Here is a 27,455-nt window from a genome sequence, read left to right as displayed (position 1 = left end):
TGGCTCTAACTGTGTGATGAAGAGGTCCTGAGGAGTCAGCATATTCTGACAGTGAATTGGACAAGACTGAAGAACAAAAATGAGAATGGAAAAGACAATGAATAATGGCAAAAGAACGGACTACAACCATCGATTTTTATCACCTAGCATTATTACCAGCTTTAGGCAGCACATAATTGGAGAGCATACCTTTCTTATACAGAAAGTTTAAATATTTCAGTTTTTATTAGAATTAATATAATAAGAAATTATGAAAGATAAAAAGCACTTGAACTGGTAAAGGTAAATGGTTTTATTTGGTACTGTGGCCTGTTTGGTACTGTGGCCATGTGGCAGGGTTTTGGTAAGCTGGGGTCAGCTACAGGGGTGGCCTCTGTGGGAGGAGGCCAAGTGCTGTTCTGTACCCAACACAGCCCATTCCAGCTGGCCCTAAAACTAATCCACTGTAGGCAAAATTAGAGCCCAACTTGTTGGTGGTGCTGCTGTGAAAACGTTTAAGAGAGGGTGAAAAACACTGGACAGGTGGGAGGTGATGGTACAGGAAGAAGAGCAAAAAACAGCAGAGGGAAAATCAAGGTCAGAGGAGGAGGTGGTGGTGGTGCTCTACAGCACTGGAGCAGATATGCCCTGTAGCTCGTGGGGAACCCCATTGAGCAAATATACCCTGCACCTCATGGGAAAGCCCACACTGGGCCAGATGGATATTTCCTGAAGGAACTGGAGCACATTTATTTTCTCTGAAGGACTGCAGCTCAAGAGAGAGAGCCCACGCTGGCGTAAGGAAAAGAAACGTGAGGTGGAAGGAGCAGCAAAGAGAAAATGCTATGTATTGAGAATAACATACTTCCACTCCATCCCCCCTGCACCACTGAGGGAGTGGGGCAGAGGAGTCTAGAGTGAGGAAGTCAAGTTGAGTGTGAGAGAAGAAGAAGGAAAGACATTGTTTTTCTGTCTGCCTTTGTCACTACACAAATTTATTTTAATTGGCAATAAATGAAATTAATTTTCCACAAGTTGAGGCTCTTTTGTCCACAACAGTAAGCAGTAAGCAATCTCCCCATCTTTGTACTGACTCATGATTTTTCTTGTCCTATATTTTCCTTCTGTCCCACTGATGAAGTTTGGCCCTTAGCCAGTGTTAACCTACCACACCAGTACATGTGACCGTGAGAAAGATCTTTTGACTTACTAGAAGTAGCCTTCTTTTTTTCTGGGCTTCCTGAATCTTCCCTTTCTGCTCCAGTGCTCTCATTGGTTGCAGCTGCTGCCTTTCTCTTTCTCTGGGGATAGAAACAAAAAAGGGCAACTGAACTCAAGAGCATTAAAGACCACACAAAGGAGAAAATATCTTAGCCCCACAACGTATTCACCAATTCTAAGCATTATTTCTTCATATACTATAAAACATCTCCAGCTGAGAAAAATTTACCCATATATTCATGCAAAAATACTAATACTAGGCAATCGACAATTTAAAAGTTCAATTCCCCTATCTGCAGATCACACTAGGAGCTGAAATTTTAATGTATGAAAACACAAGTTTTTATGATCAAAACCCATTCTTTTAATTTATATTGAATAACTGTCACAAAAGGAGCAATGTGAAAAATCTTAAAGAACACAAGAAAACATTTTACCCAAAGTTGATGTTAATTGCATTTTTAAAAGCAATTACATCTCATTAAATTCAAGTTTATCTGGATCCCTGCTTCTTACGGCTTTCTTTGCACAGCTTAAAAGTAGCTAACACCAACTAACAGCATACAATTTTTTTTTTTAATAGCAACTACAGGTTCTGTTCCAAAGAGTGGTACTTGGGAAATCTGAACTCTATTCAAGGTATATTATCTTAAAACCTCTAAATGGGCAGAACTGTTATCATCTGTGTATTAACATTGATCTTACTACTGCAAAGTATTCTTAAGGTGGCCATGGAAGGACTTTTAGTGCCATGTGATTTTTGCAAAGGATGAGTCGATCTGTATCTATACTAGACACAGGTGATAACTTTGAAGAACACTGGAAGAGTTCACCTTTTCCTTCTTTATTTTTTTTCATTTGTGTCAGACTAGAGCTTTACTAACACAGCTTTAGAAGTGGTTACAACTTCACATAGATCATGAGAGAAGGGGAGAGTGCATTACATCTTTCCTTTCCAAAGTGTTGCTTCATGATTACCATCAACCCTGCTGGGCTGAACAGATTGGTTCGATAATTACATACAATAACTGCAGTGGGCAGGTAACCCTCAGCTGGCACAGGGCAGCTCCCCTGTGAGAACTTCCATATGCAAAATGCACTGATGGAGTGCATTAGGTACAGCTTTCCTGCCGGTGCACAGGCCTGATTACTGCCAGCCAAGACTCCAAGGTTAGCATGTCAGCAGATTTGTGATGCATTAGGCAGGAATAAACACAGACACTTTTGTTCATTCTGACCAAAATTAAGGAGGACTATTTCAGTGCTGTACTGCTTTTATATGAAAAAGAATGCATTCCTCCCAATTGTACTAGTAAACATTTTAAATGCTCATCAGAAAAACAGATATCCAATACATGCTACACAAAATCAAAATACATTTATCTTGTTTCCAAGCTTATTTAATAAAAGGGAGATTCTCAATCTTGATGCCGGTGAATTACATAGCAGTAGAAATAAGGCAGCATTCATCTGACAAAAGCAACACCTGCGCATCTGAAGCTGAACATTAGAAGGAACTACGAATCAGTAAGACAGATATTTTTCCAGTTTAGTTAACTCCCAATATTTCCTAGCAACCCTTCAGCTCTAAACAAAAGGAAGATGTGGTCCTTGCAATAAATAATATACTCAAGAGCTCCAGATACTTCCTTCAACACAAGGTACGGTTAGTTTTTTGTTTTGCTAAAACTATTATAAAATACCACACACAAACCAACATGCATACAGAAAAAAAAATATACATACACACCCCAAAAAAACCTCCAGCAGAAATTGTGTTTCGTTCACTTATACATCTGGGGAAACTTGAGTCACAATACAGAAAATAAAATGTTAACTTTTAATATAGCAGACATCTGTGAGTTTTAGCTAGATACAAATAAAGGAGAAAAACTGAAATTCTAGAACAACCATGTTTATATGCAACATACAGTGCACGTTATGGCCCAACTACTTACATGAGCTGAAAGGACAGGAGAATCCAACATACTAAGAATTTATATACCCAGAAGGTAAATATACTGTCTCTTAGCCATGTAAGAGCATAGCATCAGAAAGCCAAATAACACCGTTTTGAGAAAGTACTATGGTAGACTGCCGCAAAGGAACTGAAGAGTAGGTGTCTTAAGACCGGTTGTGATGAAAAGATCAGTACGTATAAATACTCTATATTAGAGGTCACCGTCTTCATTTGGACTCGATGATCCCAGAGGTCTTTTCCAACCTAGTGATTCTGTGATTCAAGGGTGGATGCCAGACTGCATCTTTCTTTTCCAAGTTAGACATTAAGCATGCCAAAAGAAATTCGGCATGTGCTGAAAGATACTGGCTTTCAGAGGCAGGATGTTACTGATCAATGGTAAATTATCTTTATGGAAAGCAGTTTCTAATAGACTTTGTAAATAAAGCTTATCTTTAAAACACTGAGTCACAAAGTTAAGCTTCCTGTCACAGCTGAAAACACATATAATTTTAGTTGGCATTCTATGTTCTTACTTTCTTCCTCTATGTATCTAAGTGTCCAGCTATTCTCAACTAACATCTATTGTCTTCCTAGCCTCTCAACTTCTGATACCTGGAAAAAAAACCTAGTAGCGTGAGTTCCCAGACACTTATTCTGGGAAGGCAGACAACACGCTGAAGACTCCTCTTCCATTCATTCCTTAAGAAAAGTGCAAAATACACCTTCGGAGGGAGGACTGAAACAATCTATTCTTCTACCCTAGCTCACAACACAGCTGTTACAAGGCCTAGAGGATCCAACACAGAAGGAAGAATCATCTGTCTTGGTATTTGGTCAAAAGCAAGCAGGCTATGCAAACATGATTTCAAGCAATCAATCTTATTCTGTCTGTACTCTTTAGCAGGAGCTGGCATGAAGTAGCTAAGCATAAAGTCCACTGCAACAGGAAGTGGACAGCTGAAAACGTTTAGCCAAGTGGGCCAGTAACACTCATTGTTTTATAAAAAGTGCTTGAACATATGCTGACCATGCACATGGTTCCTCAGAGTGGAAAAAAGCCAACTAACTGCAAATCCCTGCTACTAGGCAAGAACCTATGGAAATGTACTATTCCACCCTTTGGGAATGGTTTTTACTCATATTGACTAGAGAAATAAGATGTTTGAAGTTTTATTCCATGTGCACCAGCCATCTGTACTGGACAAGGACATTAAGGGTCACATTAAAGGTCACAGATGTTGGCTCAGCAGCAGGTCAACTTTTCAGCAAAGAAAGCAGACAACCACTAAAAATAGATTTACTTTCCCCTCCTAACCTCAAAACACAGGTCTCAAGCCATGTCAATTCACAGGGGAATCAGAAGAATTTACGCTAATGAACTCTTTTTTGACAGATCTTTACATTCTGTTCAGTAGAAAATGTAAGTGTAAAGACCATAACTGCATAATTTTAGCTAAAGTACTATTTACTGGGCAAAAAGAGGTAAGGAGAGCTGTACATACATCCTCAGAAGACTTAGATCCTGTAACTTTTGTGCTTTTTGCCCATCTAACACATTGCTGATCATGTCAGTAAGCAGGCAGAATTAATGTACTACTATCCTGTATGATAATTCCCAGTTTCCTGTCTAAAAGAACAAATAAACTACTCACCTATCATTTAGAAATGCAAATAAACGAGTAATAAATGCAGTTTGAAGTATGGGTTAATATTTATTGTTCCATGCAGTTGGACTCCGTGATCTTAAAGGACTTCTCCAATCTAAGCAGTTCAATGATGCTATGGTTATTTGCCCATTTTTATTGTTATTATAAACCATTTTAACTTATAATATACCTCAGGCTTAAAAAGTTTGTATGTTGTATTCAAATGAGAGTCCAAATCTATAGCTTAAGGTTTCTTAAATACAAAGAATAAAATACCTGCCACTATAGTCAAGGCTCATAAATAACATATTAAATCACAGTGAATTCAATATGTGAATTCCAGAATCCACTACTAGGCATAAAGTTGTATACTTAAAACTAAGTTTTGAAAAAGTCATTCAAAAGAAACTAATCTGAAACGAAAACTAGACTTATTTTACTTGACATGTTTTTTTGACCCATCTGGAGTTTCACAAATTTAAGGAAAAAAATAGCAAACTAACTCAATGTTCATCTGTTGAAATGTCATTACAACTATATATACACATTCTGTTATCCAAGATATTATCTATTATGAAAGTACACCTATAAACATCATTCTGTATTAAGTTTTAATAACAATTAATGAAGTTAAATTAGACAGATAATGCATAAGTGTAGGACAAACATTTCACTATTCGCTTATTTCCTACTGGATGCAGTTGACACCTACTTCCAATACTCTTTAACTCTTATTTAGCTTTAAAAAAAATGCAGTAAAAACCAACAAATTTTTAGAGTAAAAACCTTTTGCATGGGATTTGTTTGCAAGTCTTCATTCTCTGCCAAGCCAAAGTCAAGTATTCCATCATCTTTTTGCCCAATGGCCTTCAGTCCTTGCAGAAGTATTTCTCGGAAATGCTGATAAACAGGTTTTTCTTCATAGTTCAGTAGCTTCACCTTTTCCATATACTTGGCTATTTCATCTAAACAAATGGTATCTCCAATTAATTTCTATTTGAAAACATTTTAATCACTTTTACCACAAATGAATGAAAAATTATGCATGCACTACTTATGCCATTTTTAAATGGTTATTTACAAATTCATAATTATGACCTTACTCCAACTAGTTTTAGAAAAAAATTATACCGAGGTTCATTACCCAGTGATGACAGCATAACTGTTTTTTATACGTTTCTTGCAATGAAGAAAACAGCCAGTCATAAAAAACTTAATAGGCTAATCTTCACCAATGAACACTTGCTTACATGGTATTCCTTATGTCTATATTTAAAAACGCTGAATCGGAAATTCAATGTTATTTCAGAAGTTCAAGACTGAAACATATATTAAAAAAAAAAAATACATGAAGCATTTGACCACTGAAAAACTACTTAAGTCACACTCGGCAGAGAAAACTCTTCTGATCACTAGGAATAGCCACAAATAACTAAATATTGAAGATCCCAAGAAAGTATATGTCTAAGAGTCAGGTTTTAAGAAAAAAAAAATCTACTCAGTAAATCACCAATGCCACATAGAAACAATTTAGACTTCTAGCTTGCATCACTTTATATTTTGAGGCTTAGAATTCAGTTGTGGAAAATCAACTTAGGTATTTCATATTTGCAAATACTTAATAGCATCTCTAAAAATAGAGTCTAAACTTCTCCTAATCAACAATCTAATTCATGCTAATTTGTTGCTGCTGATAAAAGAAAAAATAGGTAAAACTTCATTAAATAAGGAGGACCTAAAGAAGCAACAGATTAGAGTCCAATGCCTGAGATAGATCTCTCAGTAAGAAAAAGACACTGAGATCTGACAACTCCTCACCTTTTGCAGCAACTGAATTGAACTCTTTATTTGAATGCAGAGTAGCACAGCCTTCCCTTGTACATACTTAATGTGCCCCATGCAAATACGAATTTCAGAGCTTCTACCCACTGTTTACAGTTGGCTACAATTTGCTGATGGCACCCAAAAAGACTGATGGCTTTATTGTATATTTTTATAAAGGAAAAATGGCATTAAACCAAATTATTAAAGAATGCTTACCACATGCTACAAACCAAAGCATTTTAATTTAAATTAGCTCCCCTCACCTGGTTTATTTTTCCCAGGAAAGCATTCGTCCATCAAAATTGAAATATTATCTCTACATCTGAAAAACAAAATTATTCAAAACTGTTGTTTCTTTCAAAGTCTGAATCTTGCCGTATTCTGTTAAACTCATGAAGTACCTAGCTTGGACCACTATCAGAGACAGGAAACACTGCTAGATAAACCTTTGGCATGACATAGCACAGCCACTTCTAGGAGTGCCGTACGTTTAAGAACCTGAGAAGTGCCTGAAATACAGCAAGTTCCTATTTAAAAGATTTGATTATTATAAAAGCAAGCAAGTAGAAGACTGAAGGAAAAGAACTGGTCCATTTGAAAACTTCACATACAAATGTTCTAACCTCTTCCTGGTAGAGGACTCTTTCTCTGGCTGATACTGGGAAGAAGAGCAGGGAGCTTTGCTAATACTGATGAAGGCTGAAGTGTTAAAAGCAGTGATAAGGAAGCCAGATGACAAATACTTGTTAAATGAGACAGAAACTGCTGTGCTAATACAGGTTCATATTAAATATCTAATAAGAAAGGGTTGAGCAGGGCACGAATGGAGGGAGGGAAACAAAGGAATGCAACAGTGAGGAAAAGGGGCAAAAATAACCTAAAAAATCCCACATTAGTAGCGCTCCAGCTGGAATGATGCTCAAAGACATTTAAGATCCACCTATACCTCTAATCTCTGTCACCAGCTTCAGAGCATGGTGTCATAAAGGCTACTCATACTCCATGCTTCAGCCTTCTTTCTACAAAGCAGGTCTAACGGCTACCTGCATACTGATAACAGTGCTTTTCACCTTAGCCATGGAAGCATTCTAAAGCACCAGTAGGGTGGTAGATAACTAAGCACCTCACATATAAAAAAGACAAGAGTAGAAAAGTACAAGTAAAGTTTAATCACAGGCCCAGGACATGAGGCACAGTGAAGAGAAACTAAGGGGTATACAAAACAATAGCTTGCTCACAGAAGGGAATATACTGAAAGTACAAAGCATTTCTACTTTAAGACATTTCCGTTCCTCTTTTCAGTATCAAAAGTAAAAGAAAATAAGTAGTTTCTCACCTGATTTTTGAGTCTCTGACAAAATTCGGATCTTTCAAATTATCCTCCCATGGCAGATGGCCACTAAGCCAATGAATCATACAGTAACCCAAGATCTCCAGATCACCACGTCTTGATGGTGCTAGACATACACACGCACATAAAAAATGAACCATAAGACCAGCTAACAAAGCACATACAGTTTAACAAGAGTTAAAATTTGTAAATATATTCAGACTATAGACAGAAAACTCTAACAATGTGTCACACTCTCATCTGTCACTTATTTCTTTATTTTAGCGCAAAAGCAAGGAAGGAAAAATTTTGTTCCTACATCTGGAAGGATAACTTCATTTTCAAGTCCCCTATCAATCTCTTTCTTCTGCTCAAGGGTAAGACATGCTGCAGTTATCCCAGTTTGGGAAGCTTTTTAAGTACTCAGATTGTAGAAAAAAATAGAGCAATGTACTGAAGTGATTGACTTTCTGTTCAAAACAGTTTTTACTTCCCTTTTTCTATAAAAAGGTAATAATGCTAAAACCCTAGCTCCTGAAAAAAAATATTCCACAATGCTGAAATATTTTATGTGGCCTGAAAACTAAACAGAAGGCAGTAATTGATCAGATCCCTAAGCCTTGCCATAAAAAAAGCAAACCAGAAACAAATAACCCATATGTGAATTGACCACAGATTACAGTAGAAGTATAAATGGGCAAATCAAGCCATCTTTGTCCACGTTCCATTTTAAACACAGGTACAACATTTCATCCTGAAGTAAATAATAATTTTTAACAACTGATATTTTAGCATGACATACTAATAAACCAAAATTGAGGAATAAAAAAAAAAGTGATGTTCACCATAACAGACACAGGCCTGTCTTCTTCATGTTTGACTACTTGCCTTTTAATGTTCAGTGACTATACGCATAAATAAAGTTTTGTATAAGTCTTCTAAATATTTAGCTATAAACAAGAATATTGTGCATCTTTGCCAAATATGAAGGAACAACGTCCACGCCGGTAACAGAAACCACTTATGAACTGAAAACAGAGCCTGTTTTTCTATCATGATCACATAAGCAATATTCTATTTCTACTCAGTTAATAAAAAACAATACACTAAACATTTTAACAGACTTTATAAACCAATTAAATCTATTTAAGGAAGTTACTTTAAAAATACAGTAAATTAATATCAATGTAAAAGTTATTTAATGGAAAAAACAGAAAAATGCCAGCATAGTCCCTAGAGAAGAAAAACATTTTTACAGATTCAGAAGCCTGCTTGTTCACAAAACTCAATGCAGCAAATAATGTCTTTTGTATTTATAAAAAGGATGCACACATTGCTGAGTAAATTTTACATCCTTACCCACACCCTTGTGCGCATCAATGCTGGTATATTCAATAGTTCCATCATGGCATCTCTTAGGATCTTCTTTATATATTTTGTGAACTCCTTCAGGACAGTATCGGTAGGCTAGTCCATAATCCACTAAGTATACCTAGTAATTTCCACAAAGAATTCTAATATTAAAGAACTATAAATACAAAACACATGCAAATAATAAATGTAGCTCCCAATCATTCTCAGAACTTCTTAAACAGTATTTAAAACAGTGAGGTTTCAACCTTAACAGATCCTTTCTCAGTGTTTTATTGAGATTACTACATATGATTTGAAAACGATGTGTCAGATAGGTTTTGTTGTTTTCCACATAGCAGACTAATCCGTAGGTATTTTCTCGCTGATGTAGAGGACCAGTGCAGTAAAAGTCAGTTATTACCAGTGAGATTAAATGCCAAAAAAAAAGATATAATGTTCACAGAGTTTTAAACACACCTAGCATACGACCCTCTTTAAAGTCGTCTCATTTGAACACTACTACATACTACTACTACTCACTAACATCGCAGCTACTTCAAACACACTGAGATTTTTTTACTTATTTCATCAGCTAAAACATTTGTGCAAGACAACACGCATCATTCTGAAACTCTGATATGCATTGTTAGAAGAGTAAATACAGTTAAAAATGCAGCAAATGAAAGACTTCCATAAATCAAGTGGAACAATAAACACTTTAAATACCAATTTTTCCAAGTAACAGAACACTTATTTGATGGATTTCTTGAACAAAGAAATGAGGTAACAATGCAGACAGGCAAACATAATTTACCAGCGTGCTATATAATTTTACGCTTCCACCTGCAAATACTTATTTAAAAAAAATTTACTCTGAATCCTGAGAATTTCTTTAGAATATTATTTAGGGCAAATAGTCAATTTGATAACTGTCCAGCCAAATGCGTTAAAAAGAATTGTAGAATACTAACTAGATATAAATGTCAAGCAGAAATAATGTTACCATATACAGCCTTAAAAATGAGCTTCTGCTAGATTTCACAGGTTCAAAGCACTTCCGTGTGTTGTTAAACAGAAGGTTAAAAATATGAGGATAAAACGCATCAGAAATACCTGATTAGGGTTCTTGTAACTCAGAAGAAGGTTTGAGGCCTTGATGTCCCCATGCACATATTCATACTCATGGACGTATTCCAGAATATCAAGCTAACAAAACAAAATAGTCATATAAATGCAGTACCCAGCTCCACCCAGCAGAGGACCTGTACTTAGTACAAAAGCACAATTAAACTGAGAACTTACACAGGGAAGTCTGATTGTAAAAATACTATTTTAACTTACTATCCTCAGGCCTAATTGTAGTACAGTTTTATGGGGAAATCGCTTTGCATTTTCTTCATACATCTTCTGAAGATCTCTGCCAAATCGGTCCATTATCATAAATCGATAACTAAATTCAAGCAAACAAAAAAAACCCCAGCAGGTTACTGAACTGTATTGAGCAAAGTGTTTTACGTGTTAATTGTACAAACTACTGATTGAAAACATATCCCTCAAAAGATAAATTGCACATACACTGAAAACAATTCTATGGGAAATATTTCACTTCATTTTTTAAAAAATGTTGTACAGCAATTCTTAATGTTTTTATATGAGCTAGTCATAAGTTTGTCCATCAAAAAGAATTTCTTTATTCCTGACTAGTTAGGAAATACATTAACAAGTACCCCCAGAAGAAAATACCTGTATTGTAATTCACTGTAGGTAGAATAAAGTATCAATTAGAGAAATACATTTTTTACCAAGTGGCCTACCATGGTTACTTTAAAATGTCAGTTTCTTGAAATCTGTTACCATCTTTTTTTAACCTATTATTAGAAACAAAAATCTATCTCTTGCAAGAGGCATCCTGATACTCACTGCTATGGCCAAACTGATTCAATTACTGAAAGAGCTCATTGTAGCTATGTTAAAGAATCTCATGCGTTAAACACTCAATGGAAAGAAAAGTTTATTTGGGGAAAAAAAATTGTTATATTTAGTTTTGCTCTCAAAATTAATGGGTTTTTACAACAAACCGAGAGTAAAAGTCGAGGACCTATTGAAACAATGATACTTCTGACATACTAAGGCATACATGCCAACTGACCTATGTAATGGTCCACACAAAGCAGCCTCATCTACTATAAGCTGCTAGGGAAATACTAAAAGTCTTTGTGGCACAGCTGTACAGAGAAAGCCCACTAGGAAACATGGACCATTATATGAACAGGCATACCATGCAAGACCAAATAACAAAAACCTTTTGTGACATCAGGCAATACTAAAAACTATCCCTAGAGTTCAGACAAATTTAACAGGAGACTAGCGATTATTCTAGCTTGCAGATTAAGTAATAAGAAAACAAACTGTCCATAGGGAAAATAAAATAGATTTAGAGAGACTACAAAGTCCTTCATATGTGTGAGCAAAAATACTCTTTAAGTGTACGCCATAATGCAAGGACAATTGTAAAAGTAGTCATATTACCCAAGAACTAATACATTAGAAGTCAACTTTATTTTAATTCAAATATGAAAAGCTTGACAAATATATAGCATCACTGTATTACAGCAAAATCTAGACAAATCTAAATCAGAAAGAATATAACAGACACCAATAGGAGTAACCGAGTACAGATAAAATAGATCTATTCATCCATTTTTTCAATACAGCCTGCTACGAATATGAAACTTTGTAGCAGGAATGAAACATGAAGATAAGAAAGGAAAATACATGTTATAAGGTAAATTAGGTTAAAAATTATAGCAGTTACGGATGAAATCAATCCCACTATATGCCAACAAAAGATATATTCACCTGTTTCCATTTTTTTCATGCAAGCCAGAACCCCAATACCTTGGCACACCTAAATATTTCAGTTTACGGGACTTAGTCCACTTCTGAACTGAAAATACAAATAGAGATAAGTTCATGAACTCACAAGAATAGACACTTAGATAAAAAGGGAGTATTCACATACCTTAGTTTGTACATACACGTGAGCTGCTTATTTCATGGAAACTTGTATGCAAAGTATGCGGGAAAGATAATGATGCATCTGTTGTAGCAACTGAGATACAACTCAAGTTTCATTTTAGACAATAGCATCAACACAACTACAAGGAACACCTTACCAGAAATCACTATTTTTGCTGTATGTCTGAATTAGATTTCTATCATTTAAAAACAATTTTGAAAATTACCTAAAAAGATGCCCTTAAAGTTCAATGTTACTCCTGTAGGCTCTATTTTCCTAAATGCTTGTAGTTCATTAAAAACATTTTAATAGACTGCTTACTTTCATTTGGCTTAGCAGCTCGCATGTAGAACTTTAACTCAGTAAAAAGAGGTCCATTCTGGCTGGGTTCCTTTAAGACAATTTAAAATCAGTTAAAAAATGCTGTGTTAATGCCTAATAATTATTAAAAGCTCACAAAATCTAACATTCACCCTATAAAAGCATATTCTCCCTCAATGCTCTACACAGTACTGATAAATTCAACAGAATATAAGGGTTTTATGTAAAAGAAGGTTGGCTCTAAGAAGAGATTTTTATTATAAATCGCTTAAATTTAAGGGTATCAAAGAGTCCTTTCTTATAAAAAAATATTAAAGAGCAACAAATTCACTGAAATTTATAGAATATTACCAATGATTGGCAGCAAAAGTTTAACAGAGAACATAAAACAACATTATCTCATATTATCCAGATTATAGCTGGATTGCATCAGTTGCAATAGCCATTACTGAACCTAAAATAACACCTGAAATTATTTGATGTAAAAATCTTAACAAAAGTTAAATTCTTGCTGAATATAAGGCACTTTGTTCCCTTCACACATTACTTCATCATGGTAAAAGGTGCAGAGGAATTCTCAATTTCTATTTAATTAAATCAAAAGAACTATACCTATACTGACTTCAATCTACCTTCACAGAATCACAGAATAACCAGGTTGGAAGAGACCCACCGGATCATCGAGTCCAACCGTTCCTATCAAACACTAAACCATATCCCTCAGCACCTCGTCCACCCGTGCCTTAAACACCTCCAGGGAAGGTGACTCAACCACCTCCCTGGGCAGCCTGTTCCAGTGCCCAATGACCCTTTCTGTAAAGAATTTTTTCCTAACGTCTAGCCTAAACCTCCCCTGGCAGAGCTTGAGGCCATTCCCTCTTGTCCTGTCCCCTGTCACTTGGGAGAAGAGGCCAGCACCCTCCTCTGCACAACCTCCTTTCAGGTAGTTGTAGAGAGCAATGAGGTCACCCCTCAGCCTCCTCTTCTCCAGGCTAAACAACCCCAGCTCTCTCAGCCGCTCCTCATAAGGCCTGTTCTCCAGCCCCTTCACCAGCTTGGTTGCTCTTCTCTGGACTCTCTCCAGAGCCTCAACATCCTTCTCGTGGTGAGGGGCCCAGAACTCAACACAGTATTCGAGGAGCGGTCTCACCAGTGCCGAGTACAGAGGGAGGATAACCTCCCTGGACCTGCTGGTCACGCCGTTTCTGATACAAGCCAAGATGCCATTGGCCTTCTTGGCCACCTGGGCACACTGCTGGCTCATGTTCAGTCGGCTGTCAACCAACACCCCCAGGTCCCTCTCCACCAGGCAGCTTTCTAGACAGACTTCTCCTAGTCTGTAGCACTGCATAGGGTTGTTGTGCCCCAAGTGCAGGACCCGGCAGTTGGCCTTGTTAAACCTCATGCCATTGGACTCAGCCCAGCGGTCCAGCCTGTTCAGATCCCTTTGCAGAGCCTCCCGACCCTCCAGCAGATCAACACTTCCACCCAGCTTAGTGTCGTCCGCAAACTTGCTAAGGGTGCACTCAATGCCTTCATCCAGATCATTGATAAAGACATTGAACAGGGCTGGATCCAGCACTGAGCCCTGGGGAACCCCACTTGTCACTGGCCTCCAGATGGATTTCACACCATTTCCCACCACTCTCTGGGCCCGGCCATCCAACCAGTTTTCCACCCAGGAGAGTGTGCGCCTGTCCAGGCCAGAGGCTGACAGTTTCCCAAGCAGAATGCTGTGAGAAACTGTGTCAAAGGCTTTGCTGAAGTCCAGGAAGACCACATCCACAGCCTTTCCCTCATCCAGCAGCCGAGTCACTTTGTCATAGAAGGCGATCAGGTTAGTCTGGCAAGACCTGCCTTTTGTGAACCCGTGTTGACTGGGCCTGATCACCCGGTTCTCTTGCATGTGCTTCATGATAGCACTCAAGATCACGTGCTCCATGACTTTCCCTAGCACTGAGGTCAGACTGACAGGCCTGTAGTTTCCTGGGTCCTCCCTGCGGCCCTTTTTGTAGATGGGCACAACATCAGCCAGCCTCCAGTCCAGTGGGACTTCCCCAGTCTTCCAGGACTGTTGGAAGATGATGGAAAGGGGTTTGGCCAGCACATCCGCCAGCTCCTTCAGTACCCTAGGGTGAATCCCGTCCGGCCCCATAGACTTGTAGCTGTCCAGTCGGGCTAGCAAGGCACTGACCACCTCCTCTCGGATCATGGGAGCCTCATTATGCTCCTCTAGCTCCTGGGTTTGTACACAGACGGAACTACCCTCCTTACGACTAAAGACTGAGGCAAAGAAGGCATTAAGTACCTCAGCCTTTTCCTCATCCCCTGTTAGTGTTGTCCCTTCTGAGTCCAATAGGGACTGTATGGTCTCCCTAGTCCGCCTTTTATTATTTATATATTTGTAGAAAGATTTTTTGTTATCTTTCACTGACTTGGCCAATCCAATTTCTAGCTGAGCCTTAGCCCTTCTGATTTTTTCCCTACACAATCTCACTTCCCTCCTGTAGTCCACCCAAGAGGCCTGTCCCTTCTTCCAGAGGCCATAAACATTTCTCTTCTTCTTGATATCCCTCAAGATCTCTCTATTCAACCAAGCTGGCTTTCTCCCCTGCCGGCTTTTTTTCCGGACCACGGGGATGGCTTTCTCCTGAGCTGCTAGGACCACCCTTTTGAAGAGCTCCCAGCCCTCCTGGGCTCCCTTGCCCTTGAGTACTGTCTCCCATGAGACTTCACCAACCAGCCTGCTGAAGAGATCAAAGTCTGCCCTCTGGAAATTTAATGTTACCGTCTTGCTAACCACCCTCTTCACTTCACCTAGAACAGAAAATTTTATAATCTCATGGTCGCTTAGTCCTAGGCGTAAAAAAAAGGTATTTTGGTTCCATTTTCTAGGAACAAATCTATGGTAACCCCATATAAGTAAACTGCAAGCGGAAAAATTATTTGACTATACCAGAGCTTTGAAGTCTCAAAGGCAGTCTAGGAAGACTGGTCAGACTGAAAGCAAGATACCAGTTGAAGCACCCCTCCTAGGTCTGGACACTTGATTACGATAAGCCACCACCTCACTTTATGAAGCAGTATTGCTCTGATAAAAAAATGGAGCCAAGACAACCGTTATCTGGCCCCTCTTTGTGGGACCAACATTCAAACTTAAGCCATGAACCTGAGAAAATTACCTACGACTAGACCAGCTGGTCAATGCACATGAACTATGGTGCATGCATATCTACTACTTCCAGCTAATTTATCATCAACTACAGACAACTAATTGGTGATATAGAGATTATACACATAGAAGAGAAGGGTAAATAGCAGAATTCTTATACTGCATTTACCTCACAAACATTACTTGACTTTACTTGACCTATTCACTTGTTTCTGTGTAGCATAGTCCACTAATATTCTAACTTAATTAGAATATAAATAATACATATTATTTTGATTCAATTTTCACAGGTTTGGGGAATGTTATTTTCTTAGTAAAATATAGCAAAAAGCTGCAGGAGTTAAGAATTCTTAAAACAATTATCTTTAAATAAATTATTCCGCAAAAATTTATATCTCAGCGCTGAAAAAAAGATGTGTCTTTCTCCAGTCAGATCAAATGCTGACAATCTGGAATCTTTTCATAATTAAGGGGATGGATAAACGATTTAACCACAAAATAGATCTTCATGTTGACTATGAAGTTGTTTCCTCATAATACCATTAATTCTACATACAGATAAATAAATGCATATGCTATGTTAAAAAGACTCATGTAATGATGTCCAATATTTGCCATACTAGTTGTCTTATAATACACTAAAACCAGAAAGACTTCAAACATAAATTTCTACAACTTTGTGCCCAGGGTCATTCTAAACACATGATCTGCAAAACTGAAGTTAAAGTCTAATTAGAAAAGATATTATAATGAAAAAGATTATGGAGTACATGTGGAAACTCAACAAATTTCAAGTAGCATTTTAAGAAGTCTAATCTTCTGCACTCAGCAGTTTAACAAAGCGTTATTAACCTTCGCATCCTCTCCTGAACAATGACATCTGAAAGGTCCACATGTTAAAAAAGCATTTATTTTATTAATAAAAACTGATTCATTTTGTACCACTCAAATATCAATACTATGAGAATACGTCAAAGACTAAGCTAACTTCCATCTTGCTTTAATAGTTTCATTTGAAGAACATTACCATAGAAGCACATATTTTGTTAAACACGGGTAATTGTTCAAATGTTTCAAACTCAGAGAAAGAGAGGGAGAGCAATTACGCACAACATAAAATAACGCACAATTTTCCAAGTAAGTCAAACTAGATTCTTCCAAGAAAGTTAAATGTGTCTCTGCTTCCTGAAACTTGCCTGGAGTCAGAACTTGGGAGCCACTGCTTCTCATAGGCAAGGCACCACTGCTGCTATCTTGAATGTCTGTTTTCAGTCTCTACAACAGGCCATAGTTCCCCCATAAAGCACATCACCTGCCCTTAACAGCACAGGTTGGACATACAAAAGCAGGTTGGCACCACGCAACAAATGCAGGCTGGGATTCCTGGTCTATGTGGAACTCCTGTCCACAAACACCTAAGGCAGCAGTACTACAATATTGGAAGTGTGGCAGTCTGACATTTGCATCATAAGCAGTGATTTTTTCAGCAAGTGACAACATTTTGGAAAGAGGGTCTAATCTTTTAGTTTCAGCAACAGATGTTGAAAGTAGTAACGTATTTACATAAGTGGCCAACTACTGCAGTAAAGCATTTCAGTATTGCCATATAGTTAAATAAACAAAAGATGAAAATATTGCAGTTCTGAACTGTGCTGAAGAACTTCTGCTTTACATTGTGAAGTTCTTAAAAATTTTTCTGGTATTTGCTTTTGTCACAGGACAAAAAGTACGACCAAGATAACTAATGGTCTGGATCTACAATGGCTGTTCCCACATTTCCAGTTTTTTTACCAAGACTTTAGCAGGGAATCTTATTTCTATACAAAATAATCTAACAAAGCTTAAGGAAAAATACTTTATACATTTACCTTAGGAAGAGAACCTTATAGCCAAATCAAGTGAAATAATCTTTTCTATTTTAAGATTAAAAACATAAGCAAGTTTCAACTAATAAAAAAAAATTTGCTGATTTGCTATAATGAGCTAAAAAAATATACCAACAGTGGTTTTCCTTCTCTCTAACCATTAGGTTTAAAAAAAATATGTGTAAATGCCATTTTAATTCAATAGAAATTAGAATATGTATGTGTTTTATGATGAAACATTTAAAGGACTTTTTATCTGCAGGGACCTTAGGAATCAAAGTTTTGCTGTTCCTTCTCCCAAGCCATCTGTCAGATTACCAACATCCAGTAGTGAGCAACAGTTCACACAGACTCAGTGTTGAATCACAGAAATACTCCAAAAGCTAGCCAGATTTCACTCATTTTGTGATATTTGGGCTGCTTACAGGAAGCAGCAAGCAAAACAGTCTGATCCATTTCATGAAACCTTTTTAACTCTGCTGATGTTCCATTATCCACCCTCACACATAGGAGTCCCAATTCTTACCACTGTTCCTCTGTATCGCCACACTTTTATTTTAAACAGCACTAAGCAATTGTGCTACTTTCAGTTAGAAGAGGTTTTAAATTACACATGCTATTCCAGAACAAACATTTTCAAGTTGTGAATAAAGACTCAAATGCTCTCTTACCACTTTTGCAACATAAGGTGCATCACTGCCAACCAACTTTGAAGAATTAACATCAGCTGTTAAAAAGGAAGCATTTATTAGTAGTAGGAAACTGTCAAAAAACATACAATTAATTGCTATGCAACATAAATGACAAAGCAATTAAATACTAATGTGAACATATAACAGTACCTTGGGCTTTAGTAACAGAATTACTCTATGGCAAGACTACTCTGTATGGATATGGTCCTGCATTCTCCCTTCTGTTGGAGAAGAACAGGCAGTCTGATAAACAAAAGAAGTTTTCTTATAATTCAGTAACTTGTTCATAGTCAAGAGCATTTTTCTCCTTTCCTAGGACTGTGATGAACATACACAGTTGTGGACATAAAGATAAAAAACACATTGTCTCTACTATTTTGCCACATCACCTACCCAAAGGTGACTTTCAGCTATCTGTTGCTACTAAGCTATTGACACCTGTGGCAGAAGGACATCAAGGAAGACAAGCACGAAGTACAGGGACAGCCAAGGATGCAGCTTTGGGCAAATGATGGGGAAGCAAAGAGAGGCCAAGCTGTGGCTTGAACAAAGCAGAAACTCTTAACACGAAGAACTACACAATTTGAGTGAGCTGGAACTCCAGTTTCAGTAAATTTAGTAGCTCATTGAGTAAGGCTGAGTAAGTAGTAGAGGGCTTCTTTGGCAAGAAGCCATCCAAAGGTCCTGTTTGCCTTCTTAATCAATTTATGCTGCAGTCTGTTAATTTTGAAAGTGGGACAAATTTTTTTTGTTTTTTTCAACTCAGTATGAATTCAGTGCAACTTTTTCAGCGAGAGGAAGAAGATCATAAGAGCATAGCAAAAGAAAACCTTATTACCATGATACAACTGTCATCCCTCCCAAATTGTTTGGAATATGACTAAGGTCAGTCAAATTTTTTCAATTCCCTGGGGTAGCCTCAAGACTTCTCTTGTCCGTTCATCTGTTCAAATAACAGATATACTCTGTATGGAACACTACCTACTAAAAAAGGTTTTCCTTGAATTCAATAAACAGCATTGCAAAACAAGATCTGTGCTGATGTTTTAAACTGTAAAGTCCAAGATTTTAATTTGTCTTGTGCATTGGTTACATAAAAAAAGTATATGACTTATGTCAGAAGTTCAAAGTAATGAAAAAGTCAAAAGCAGTACTGAAGTCAAAACCAGACAAAATACTGGCTGATCAGTAGCCTCCACAGAATACGCCTAGACAGTTTCTTTTCAGAATTTATTATATAGGGAAAAATACCTTCTTTCAGCAGGACCAAAATTCAAATTAAAATAAATAGGAAATTTTCCTTTCACTGCTAAAAAGTAATAAAGATTTTGGTTTAAAAAAATTAACTACCACTGGAATCTCAGACAACCACAGTGCTAACCATCATCATTTGCCCACTTATGTAATTCTTTTCCAACACCACAAATCAAGCTAAGATTCCAGTTAAAAAAAAAAAAAAGATTACTTGAAGACACTTTGCATTTTCTACCTTAGGGTAATTTTTTCATTGCTTTGCATAAGGGTGAACATCTTATTCCCAATTTTAAAGTATTATCAAAGATAACTACACTTACCAAGGTATAGACGTCCAAAGCCTCCTTGCCCTATAGGGACACCTAATTTCCATTCTTTTTTTGATGTATCTGCTAGAACCTCCCCCAGATCAAACATTTCAGCAAGTTTCCTTTTTGCAGGGGCTCTTTTTCCAGCAGTCTTCTTAGCATAAGGCATTTTCCCTGGAGGGAGAGGAGGGAAGGGAAGGAAAAATAATTAAAACAAAAATTATAGGTTACATGCTGACCAGACTTATTTTATGTAGAAATCTATTAGAAGCATGAGAAAGTAGGGATTGTTTAAGTTTTAACTTGTTACTAAAAAGATACTTTAAAAAAAATGCAGTAAGTAGTTTCATTGGCATGAATTCCAAGTGAAAAACAAATAAGTTTTTCAGGTATCAGGAAAAAATCTGACAGCAAAAATCTTCAAAACAAAATGACCTGCTAGAAAAATCTCAGAATCTATCATAATCAATCAACCACAATCAATCATAGGTCTAAAACTAGAAATAAGTAAACTAATGAAATAAAGCCCATCAGTTTTCCTGGAATTGAACTTGCTTATTGAACAAGTGTCATACAGTCCAAGTCTTCAGTAATAATATGAATAACTCCTCTTAAATGTAAAAAAAAACAGCAAAAAAAAATACACCATTCAAAAAGTTAATTATTTTTCTCCTATGTAACTGCAAGCAACAAAAATAAAAATCTGCTTACTGGTCACAGGGCAGCACTTAACAGACCAAACTAGTACGTAACTACCTATTTTGAGGTTATAAATGTAAAGGTATTACTGTTGCTTTCTCCCATCCTTAGGTCTCAGAGAAACAATATTTCCAGAAATAACGTAACAGTCCACTGGAACCAAATACTTGTATCTTTCTGCAGAATAGGCCTCATACGGAGCAAATAAATGTTTTGAATTTTTAGCAGGGCCAGATTTTGATTCAGTAAAAGAACTTACTGAATACATGGTAATGGGACAGAAGCGGCAATGAGAAAATAAACCAGAAGTCTGGAGCACCCAGACTAGCTCAGATAAGGAGAAAAAGAAAGCACAAGAATCAGCAGTGTTGCCAAATGACTCAGATGTGGGACAAGATCACACTCACTCTCATCTAAAGGGTACAAAAATATATACAAAATAAGCATACATAGGAACACTAAGACATGAAGAGGGCTTGAAGAACTGCATCCCTTGACCTCTGAGTTACTACAAATAATTTCAGTGAGACTTGGACAGATTCACTTAGGTGTCTGGATGCTGCACAGACTGATCGCTGTCCAGTAAAAGAAAAATCTGTAGCCTCTTCTTCATTACAGCTAGCAAGCTACTGAAATAAAACTACTGCTTCAAATCTTTGACATTCACAGCGAGTCCCTTCATAGTAGCCTAACTTAAAAGGGAATTATGTTTACTTAAAATATCTCCTCAAGGGTATAAAAGAAAGAGCTGGTGTTTCCCTCTTTTTATTTTTTTTCCTTTTTTTTGTTTAGTGTGGTCGATAGTTGTACACCTTCAGGTGCTTAGTGAAAAAAAAAATCATAGTAACATTAACTTCCCTTTATCTAAAAATGCAGAAATTCAAAATGGGCATAAGTTTGAATGTCCCCAGCTGGGAACCCTGCCCTTAACAAATACACTAGATACACATACATGGTTTCTTGGCTGTCTATATTCATATCCATCTGTCAAAATGGCATTGTGCCTACTTACAAGTTGGTCAAACTATCGGTAGGCCATAGGTGCCAAACACTGATCGCTTTGAATGGGCAGCATGCACAATACTAAGCACTCACTCTTTTGCAAAAAAGCTGTTATCCGTGGAAATATTTAAGCAATGTCTGTACATGCTTTCACATATATTTGGGTAAATCCATTCAAGGATCTTCTATTGATTGCAACCATAAATACCTAGAGACTGCAAATATTTTCTACATGGAAATACAGAACTGGAGGGTGTGGGAAGACAAAATAATAATAATGAAGAAAAATAATGACATTTTAGTGCAAATTCTGTCATTCTATGAGCTTTTCAACTCAGATCATAGCAAACAGGAGGGGTTTGTCAGGAAACTTATGAACCAGCAAACATTGATGTAGAGCTGCCTGCTGTACATTGCATAGCTGGGATGAAGTCATCTACTTCTCCCTAAAACCACCTTTAAAAATTCACACACACACAAAAAAAAAAAAAATACCACAAAAAAACACCAAAAAAACAACTCACCTTCAAGTTTCCTGCACCTCAATTATCTCTCCCTGTGAATAAATGGAAATATTCTGTGTCCCATAGGTACTGTGAAGCTTAATTCATTAGTGCCTGCAACCATGCTGAAGTCCTTGGAAACAGACTGCCATAGATGTCAAGTACTATACTACCATTCAAGTATCAAACAGACCTGACCCTACTTAGCTAAGGTATCTGACAAGAACAATTTTCAAGGTGCATGACTGTAAACAGCAGCATTTTACGTGGCTACAAAACACTCAAAACAAAGATTTTGCTACTAACAAGTATGAACAACATAAGTCTATTTGTCTAAACTCTCTCCGAAAGCCTCTTAGTACCACAAAGGCTATTTCTCCTACTTCTCCCTAATAAAACATCCTGAATACACTGTACTTGAGATATGCAGACAATTTTACATCAATAGTGCTATTAGTGGAGTTATCTTTACAAATGTTGTCTGCAAGACTTGCTACTCTAGTGATACTTGAACTCTTACAATAAATATGAATGGCCACTTCTCAATTTGTGTTGGCATCCATTTTCAATAAAACTCCAAAATTAATATAAATCAAATTTATTTTGAAGGAAGTGTTTCTGCTATGTGGCAAGTCAGACTGGTTTCTTCCTGATCCTCCTCTTTTATTTTCTGAAAATTGCCATTTTTATAGTTTCTTATCCCAGTAGGACCTATTTTCATTCTCAACGTGGAGAAGGCATGCTGGTGGCCTGTGCTCATCATGAATCCCAGCAAGACATGAAATCCATGTATCGTTAATACTGTTCATCAGTCATAGCAAGACATTTAAGTCTGGCTGCAAAAAAGGAAATACAGAGAAGAGAAAAAAACAAAAATAAGTTTTTGCTCAATGAGTTGGAGGGAAAGAATGTGACACTTTAAAACTTCTGAATACTGTAGAACAGTTTCATAGGAAAGATCACAAAAAAAAAGAAGTACCTTAAGTATCAATGACTTGCAATACTAAGGGAGGTAAACATGCGAGAAAGTCTTTGTTCACCAAGTTTGCCATTCTGTGACTGGTCTGTCATTGTGTTACACTTTTGAGTACCACTATAATATCATTTCCAGGTGGTCAGGACATCTGACAAATAATGGAACTTACGGAGGAAGAAGTGCTAGGGTTTCTTCTCCAAGAAACAAAATATTGTTTCAACAATATGTCTTTCATTCAACAAAATGTCTTTTTTAGAGGAAATGAACAATTACACCTTGATGAATCACAATTAAGGAGAAGCATTTCACCACAACTGCGCCACAATGGGCAACTGAACACTGTTTTCTTTTTTAAAACACACTGCTCTGTGGCAGACTTTAAAATATCAGAGTGCAGAGCGTTAAGATATAGGAAACTGTCATTTACAAAAGGAATTACTGTGTTCCTACATAATTTTAAATTGCCTCCTCAGAAATACATGTCCTTCTTTTGAACAGTCCTTAAGGTTCTCCTGAAAATCCTGAGCATCACTCAGATAGTTACTCCAATAAGGACACCAAAAGCTTTATAAGGCATCAGATTATCTGTAACTCCAAACCACCTCATCACTCAAACAACAACAAGTATGCATGCATGTAAGCCAAGCACTTAAATTAAATGCTTTTTGACAGTTTGGCCTTCTGTATTAAAAAAAAAAAAAATCAACAGCTCTAAAATTCACCAAGAATCCTGCCTCATTTGGGGATTATCCCCAAGAATTGAGTGGACAACTTATTCCTACACAGGAAAGCACAAGTCTTTTAACAGAGGAACAGCTACAAGAATCATAGAACCATAGAATCACACGGTTGGAAAAGACACATTGGATCGAGTCTAAGCATTCCTACCAAATACTAAATCATGCCCCTCAGCACCTCGTCCACCTGTCCCTTAAACACCTCCAGGAAAGGTGACTCAAGCACCTCCCTGGGCAGCCTCTGCCAGTGCCCAATGACCCTTTCCGTGAAAAATTTTTTCCTAATGCCCACCCTAAACCTCCCCTGACAGAGCTTAAGGCCATTCCCTCTCGTCCTGTCCCCTATCACTTGGGAAGCTTCACAATAGTTCTACATTTTTGCAAATGATAATAAGGGCCTATAGAGTCCTTAATAATGAATAAAAGCCTTAAGCACAAAGTGAAAACCAGAGAAAACTCGTCTGTCCTGCATACAGTCTCGTCTTAAACAAGGAAGTCGAATGGCGAGAAAGAGCAAAAACCACAACCAGGAACAAACCAGCCTAGCCCAGTTCTTGCACAACAGGCCTGTCCTGATCCTAAAATTGAAGATTTTTCATTTGCGATTGGTAGGTTTACATTTTAAAAGAAAGTATTATGTCTGCTTTAAAGCAAAATTCAGCAACGCCTCCCAGCCAAGGTGATATTTTGTTCGCTAGCCACACCGGGACATTCCTGAAGGTGACAAACCACTAAGCAGCGCTCAACACGGCTTTTCCTCTCGCCTCGGGGCTAAAACAAAAATAAAGAAATAAAAAAATCACGATGGACGGCGCCACCGCAGGAAAATACCTCCTCCTCCTGTCTTCTCCTCTCCCAGGCCCGGCCGCTGCTCCTTCCGCCCCGTCCGAAATTCCCGCACTGCGAGGGGCCCTCAGGCTGCCCCCCCGCCCCGCCGCTCACCTCCCAGCAACGCCAGCTCCCATTGGCCCGCGGCGCCACAACGGCCCTCTCCGGCCCCGCCTTTTTGGGCGCGGTGCGTGCTGGGAATTGTAGTCCGTGAGCTACGCGGGCGGCCGCCCGCGTAGCTCACGGACTACAATTCCCAGCACGCACCGCGCCCCCACAATGGGGCATGAGCTGAGCTGGTTTGTGGGGTAGCTGTGCGGTATCTCAGTGTTTTAAACCACAGAATACGTTTGGATATTATTTATAGTTTTTTTTATTTTAGAACTAAAATATAGGAGTAGCTTGAATAATAACTTTCAGCCAGCCTCGATGCCTACACTTACATAAGGAATTTTAACAAGGCTAAAAAGAATGGGAAAGAACATGACTGTATCTAATTAAGCCAGATAACAGGACTAGTGCCATGATAAGAGGAAGAAGAACCAGCTAGGAGCAGATGCAACCTTGAAGAGGTGCCCAAGGAGTCTTAAGAGCCTGCGCAAGAAGGAGAGTTGAAAAGTTCATCTATGAGGAAGAATCATAGAATCACTAGGTTGGAAAAAACCCACCGGATCATCGAGTCCAACCATTCCTATCAAATACTAAACCATGTCCCTCAGCGCCTCGTCCACCTGTGCCTTAAACACCTCCAGGGAAGGTGACTCAACCACCTCCCTGGGCAGTCTGTTCCAGTGCCCAATGACCCTTTCTGTGAAAAATTTTTTCCTAATGTCCAGCCTAAACCTCCCCTGGCAGAGCTTGAGGCCATTCCCTCTTGTCCTGTCCCCCGTCACTTGGGAGAAGAGGCCATCACCCTCCTCTCCACAACCTCCTTTTAGTCAGTTGTAGAGAGCAATGAGGTCTCCCCTCAGCCTCCTCTTCTCAAGGCTAAAGAACCCCAGCTCTCTCCTTCATCCAAAGCCCCCTGAAGAAGACCCCCAGAGGGTAGAGCACGTGAGCCAAAAGGAGGAAACTTACTTAATAATCAAATTGGCATTGATTATTAAGTCTGGCTTTTCAAGGCATCACCAAAATAGGTTTGGGAAGGGCTTGTCAGGCTGATGCCTTGTGGTGATAAACCCTGTCTGGGAGACAGGGCAAAACACAGGCTGCCAGGTTTCCAGGGGAGAGGATGATGCCATGGTTCTCCGTCCCGTATGGCTGATGTCCCAGCAAAATCTACCCCTCCAGTCAGCACCAGAGCTTGTACTTGCACATCACCTCTTTGCACACCATTACATATCTCATGATTTTGCCTACTGTACCAGTACAGAAAGTGTGTCTACCAAGAGTATGGAGACTCCCATTTTACAAGGAGTCACAAGGAAAAGATAAGGGGTTATAGGTATAATTTGCTTTTTGGGGAGATTCCGATTGTATTTCAGAAGAAAATTTTTCACCATGAGAACAGGTAAACATTGGAATGATCTCCCCAGAAAAATGGTAGATTCCATTTTACTGGACACTTTTAAGGCTCAGCTTAACAGGGTGCTGGGCCATGTAATTTAAATATCGCCTAAAAAGTTTAGACCAGGTGATCCTTTAAGTCCTTTACAACCTGACATTCTATGATTCTATGGTTTCCAAATTACTGATCAGACCCTTTGTGATTCTGCCTACTGTGGTCTCATACAGTGGTGAGATGGAACTTCTCCTTCCTCCAAAAAAGGTTTTTACCTATACTTTGACAAAGCCTGTGTTTATTTAGTCCTCTGATATTTGTTTTTAACAAGCTTTGTGATACCAAAATTGTTTTGAATGCACAAGAACATTTTGCAAAATTGGTAATAGTTGCAAAGGTTTATGAAAAAAGATCCCACACCTTCAAAGGCTCAGAATGGATTCTGGCCCTTCTGATTCTCTTTCCTCCCCATCCCAATCTCCTTTACTTTAGAGCCAAGTCAGTTCATACTGGCAGGTCTGATTAATTTGTTACCCAGTATCAGCACATCTTCTCTTGTTGTCAGGTACAAATGCATGTACAACCACAATTGCTTATGCAAAGCTGTGAAGTTGGAAACAGGCATGGAAGATTAAAGTTATGCCAAAAGAAAGGATTTAGGGGATGAGACAGGAAGATTAAAGGACAATGGGTTTGTGTTATTAATTTGCTGGGCAGGGAGAGGTTAAGCCTTAAAAAAAACACTATGTTTTCATGACTACCAACTTGGCATGCTGCAGTTTTAGAGGTACTAAATAGCTTAAACCACAGAATTATTATTCCATAGTATGTTCATCAAGACAGTATATATCCGTCCTACTTCTTTTTAACAAAAACATAAGATTCTGCTTATAAAGTATCAGAGCAGAGACTTTCACATATTATGTTTCCATACACTAAAATGCTGTGGGTTTGTTTAGCCTGTCTGAATGCATTTGCTTTAATGCTGCTACAGCTGGAGATTCTTCAAGTGTTATCCAAAACCAAAGTGGCCACAACTTTTCTATATAATACTGCCAATTGTTTGACTAGATCTCAGAAAAGCAAATACTGACCAAACAATCAAAAGCATAGGATGGGTTTCTCATTAACATCCTTCACTGTAAGAGCATTCATGGAATGTGCTGACTACAACTTTCCCATATGCTTGAAGAATTATTGTAGATTTGATAATCTTGTTTGAATCATCTCCAGAGAAAGGACTTTATATCTTTTCTTAAAGA

General features: G+C 38.0%; 1 protein-coding gene across 1 annotated transcript in view; it reads right to left on the bottom strand.

Annotated features, from left to right (window-relative positions):
• Nucleotides 1-24,773, bottom strand: part of VRK1 (VRK serine/threonine kinase 1) — a 34,707-nt gene extending 9,934 nt beyond the window's left edge. Inside the window, exons 1-12 of the mRNA XM_069858770.1 lie at nt 24,696-24,773; nt 19,960-20,121; nt 18,365-18,420; nt 12,657-12,726; nt 12,176-12,263; nt 10,658-10,766; nt 10,430-10,522; nt 9,323-9,455; nt 7,970-8,090; nt 6,897-6,955; nt 5,596-5,774; nt 1,190-1,280 (exon numbers count right to left, since the gene is read on the bottom strand). Coding sequence (XP_069714871.1) covers nt 1,190-1,280; nt 5,596-5,774; nt 6,897-6,955; nt 7,970-8,090; nt 9,323-9,455; nt 10,430-10,522; nt 10,658-10,766; nt 12,176-12,263; nt 12,657-12,726; nt 18,365-18,420; nt 19,960-20,116 — 1,156 coding nt within the window. The 5' untranslated portion in view covers nt 20,117-20,121; nt 24,696-24,773. The remainder of the gene's footprint in view (nt 1-1,189; nt 1,281-5,595; nt 5,775-6,896; nt 6,956-7,969; nt 8,091-9,322; nt 9,456-10,429; nt 10,523-10,657; nt 10,767-12,175; nt 12,264-12,656; nt 12,727-18,364; nt 18,421-19,959; nt 20,122-24,695) is intronic.
• Nucleotides 24,774-27,455: the final 2,682 nt, after the last annotated feature.

The sequence above is a fragment of the Phaenicophaeus curvirostris genome, chromosome 5, assembly GCF_032191515.1.
Source record: "Phaenicophaeus curvirostris isolate KB17595 chromosome 5, BPBGC_Pcur_1.0, whole genome shotgun sequence".
Lineage (NCBI taxonomy): Eukaryota > Metazoa > Chordata > Aves > Cuculiformes > Cuculidae > Phaenicophaeus > Phaenicophaeus curvirostris.
Note: the sequence above shows the minus strand (reverse complement) of the source record. Positions and strands in the feature narration are given on the sequence as shown.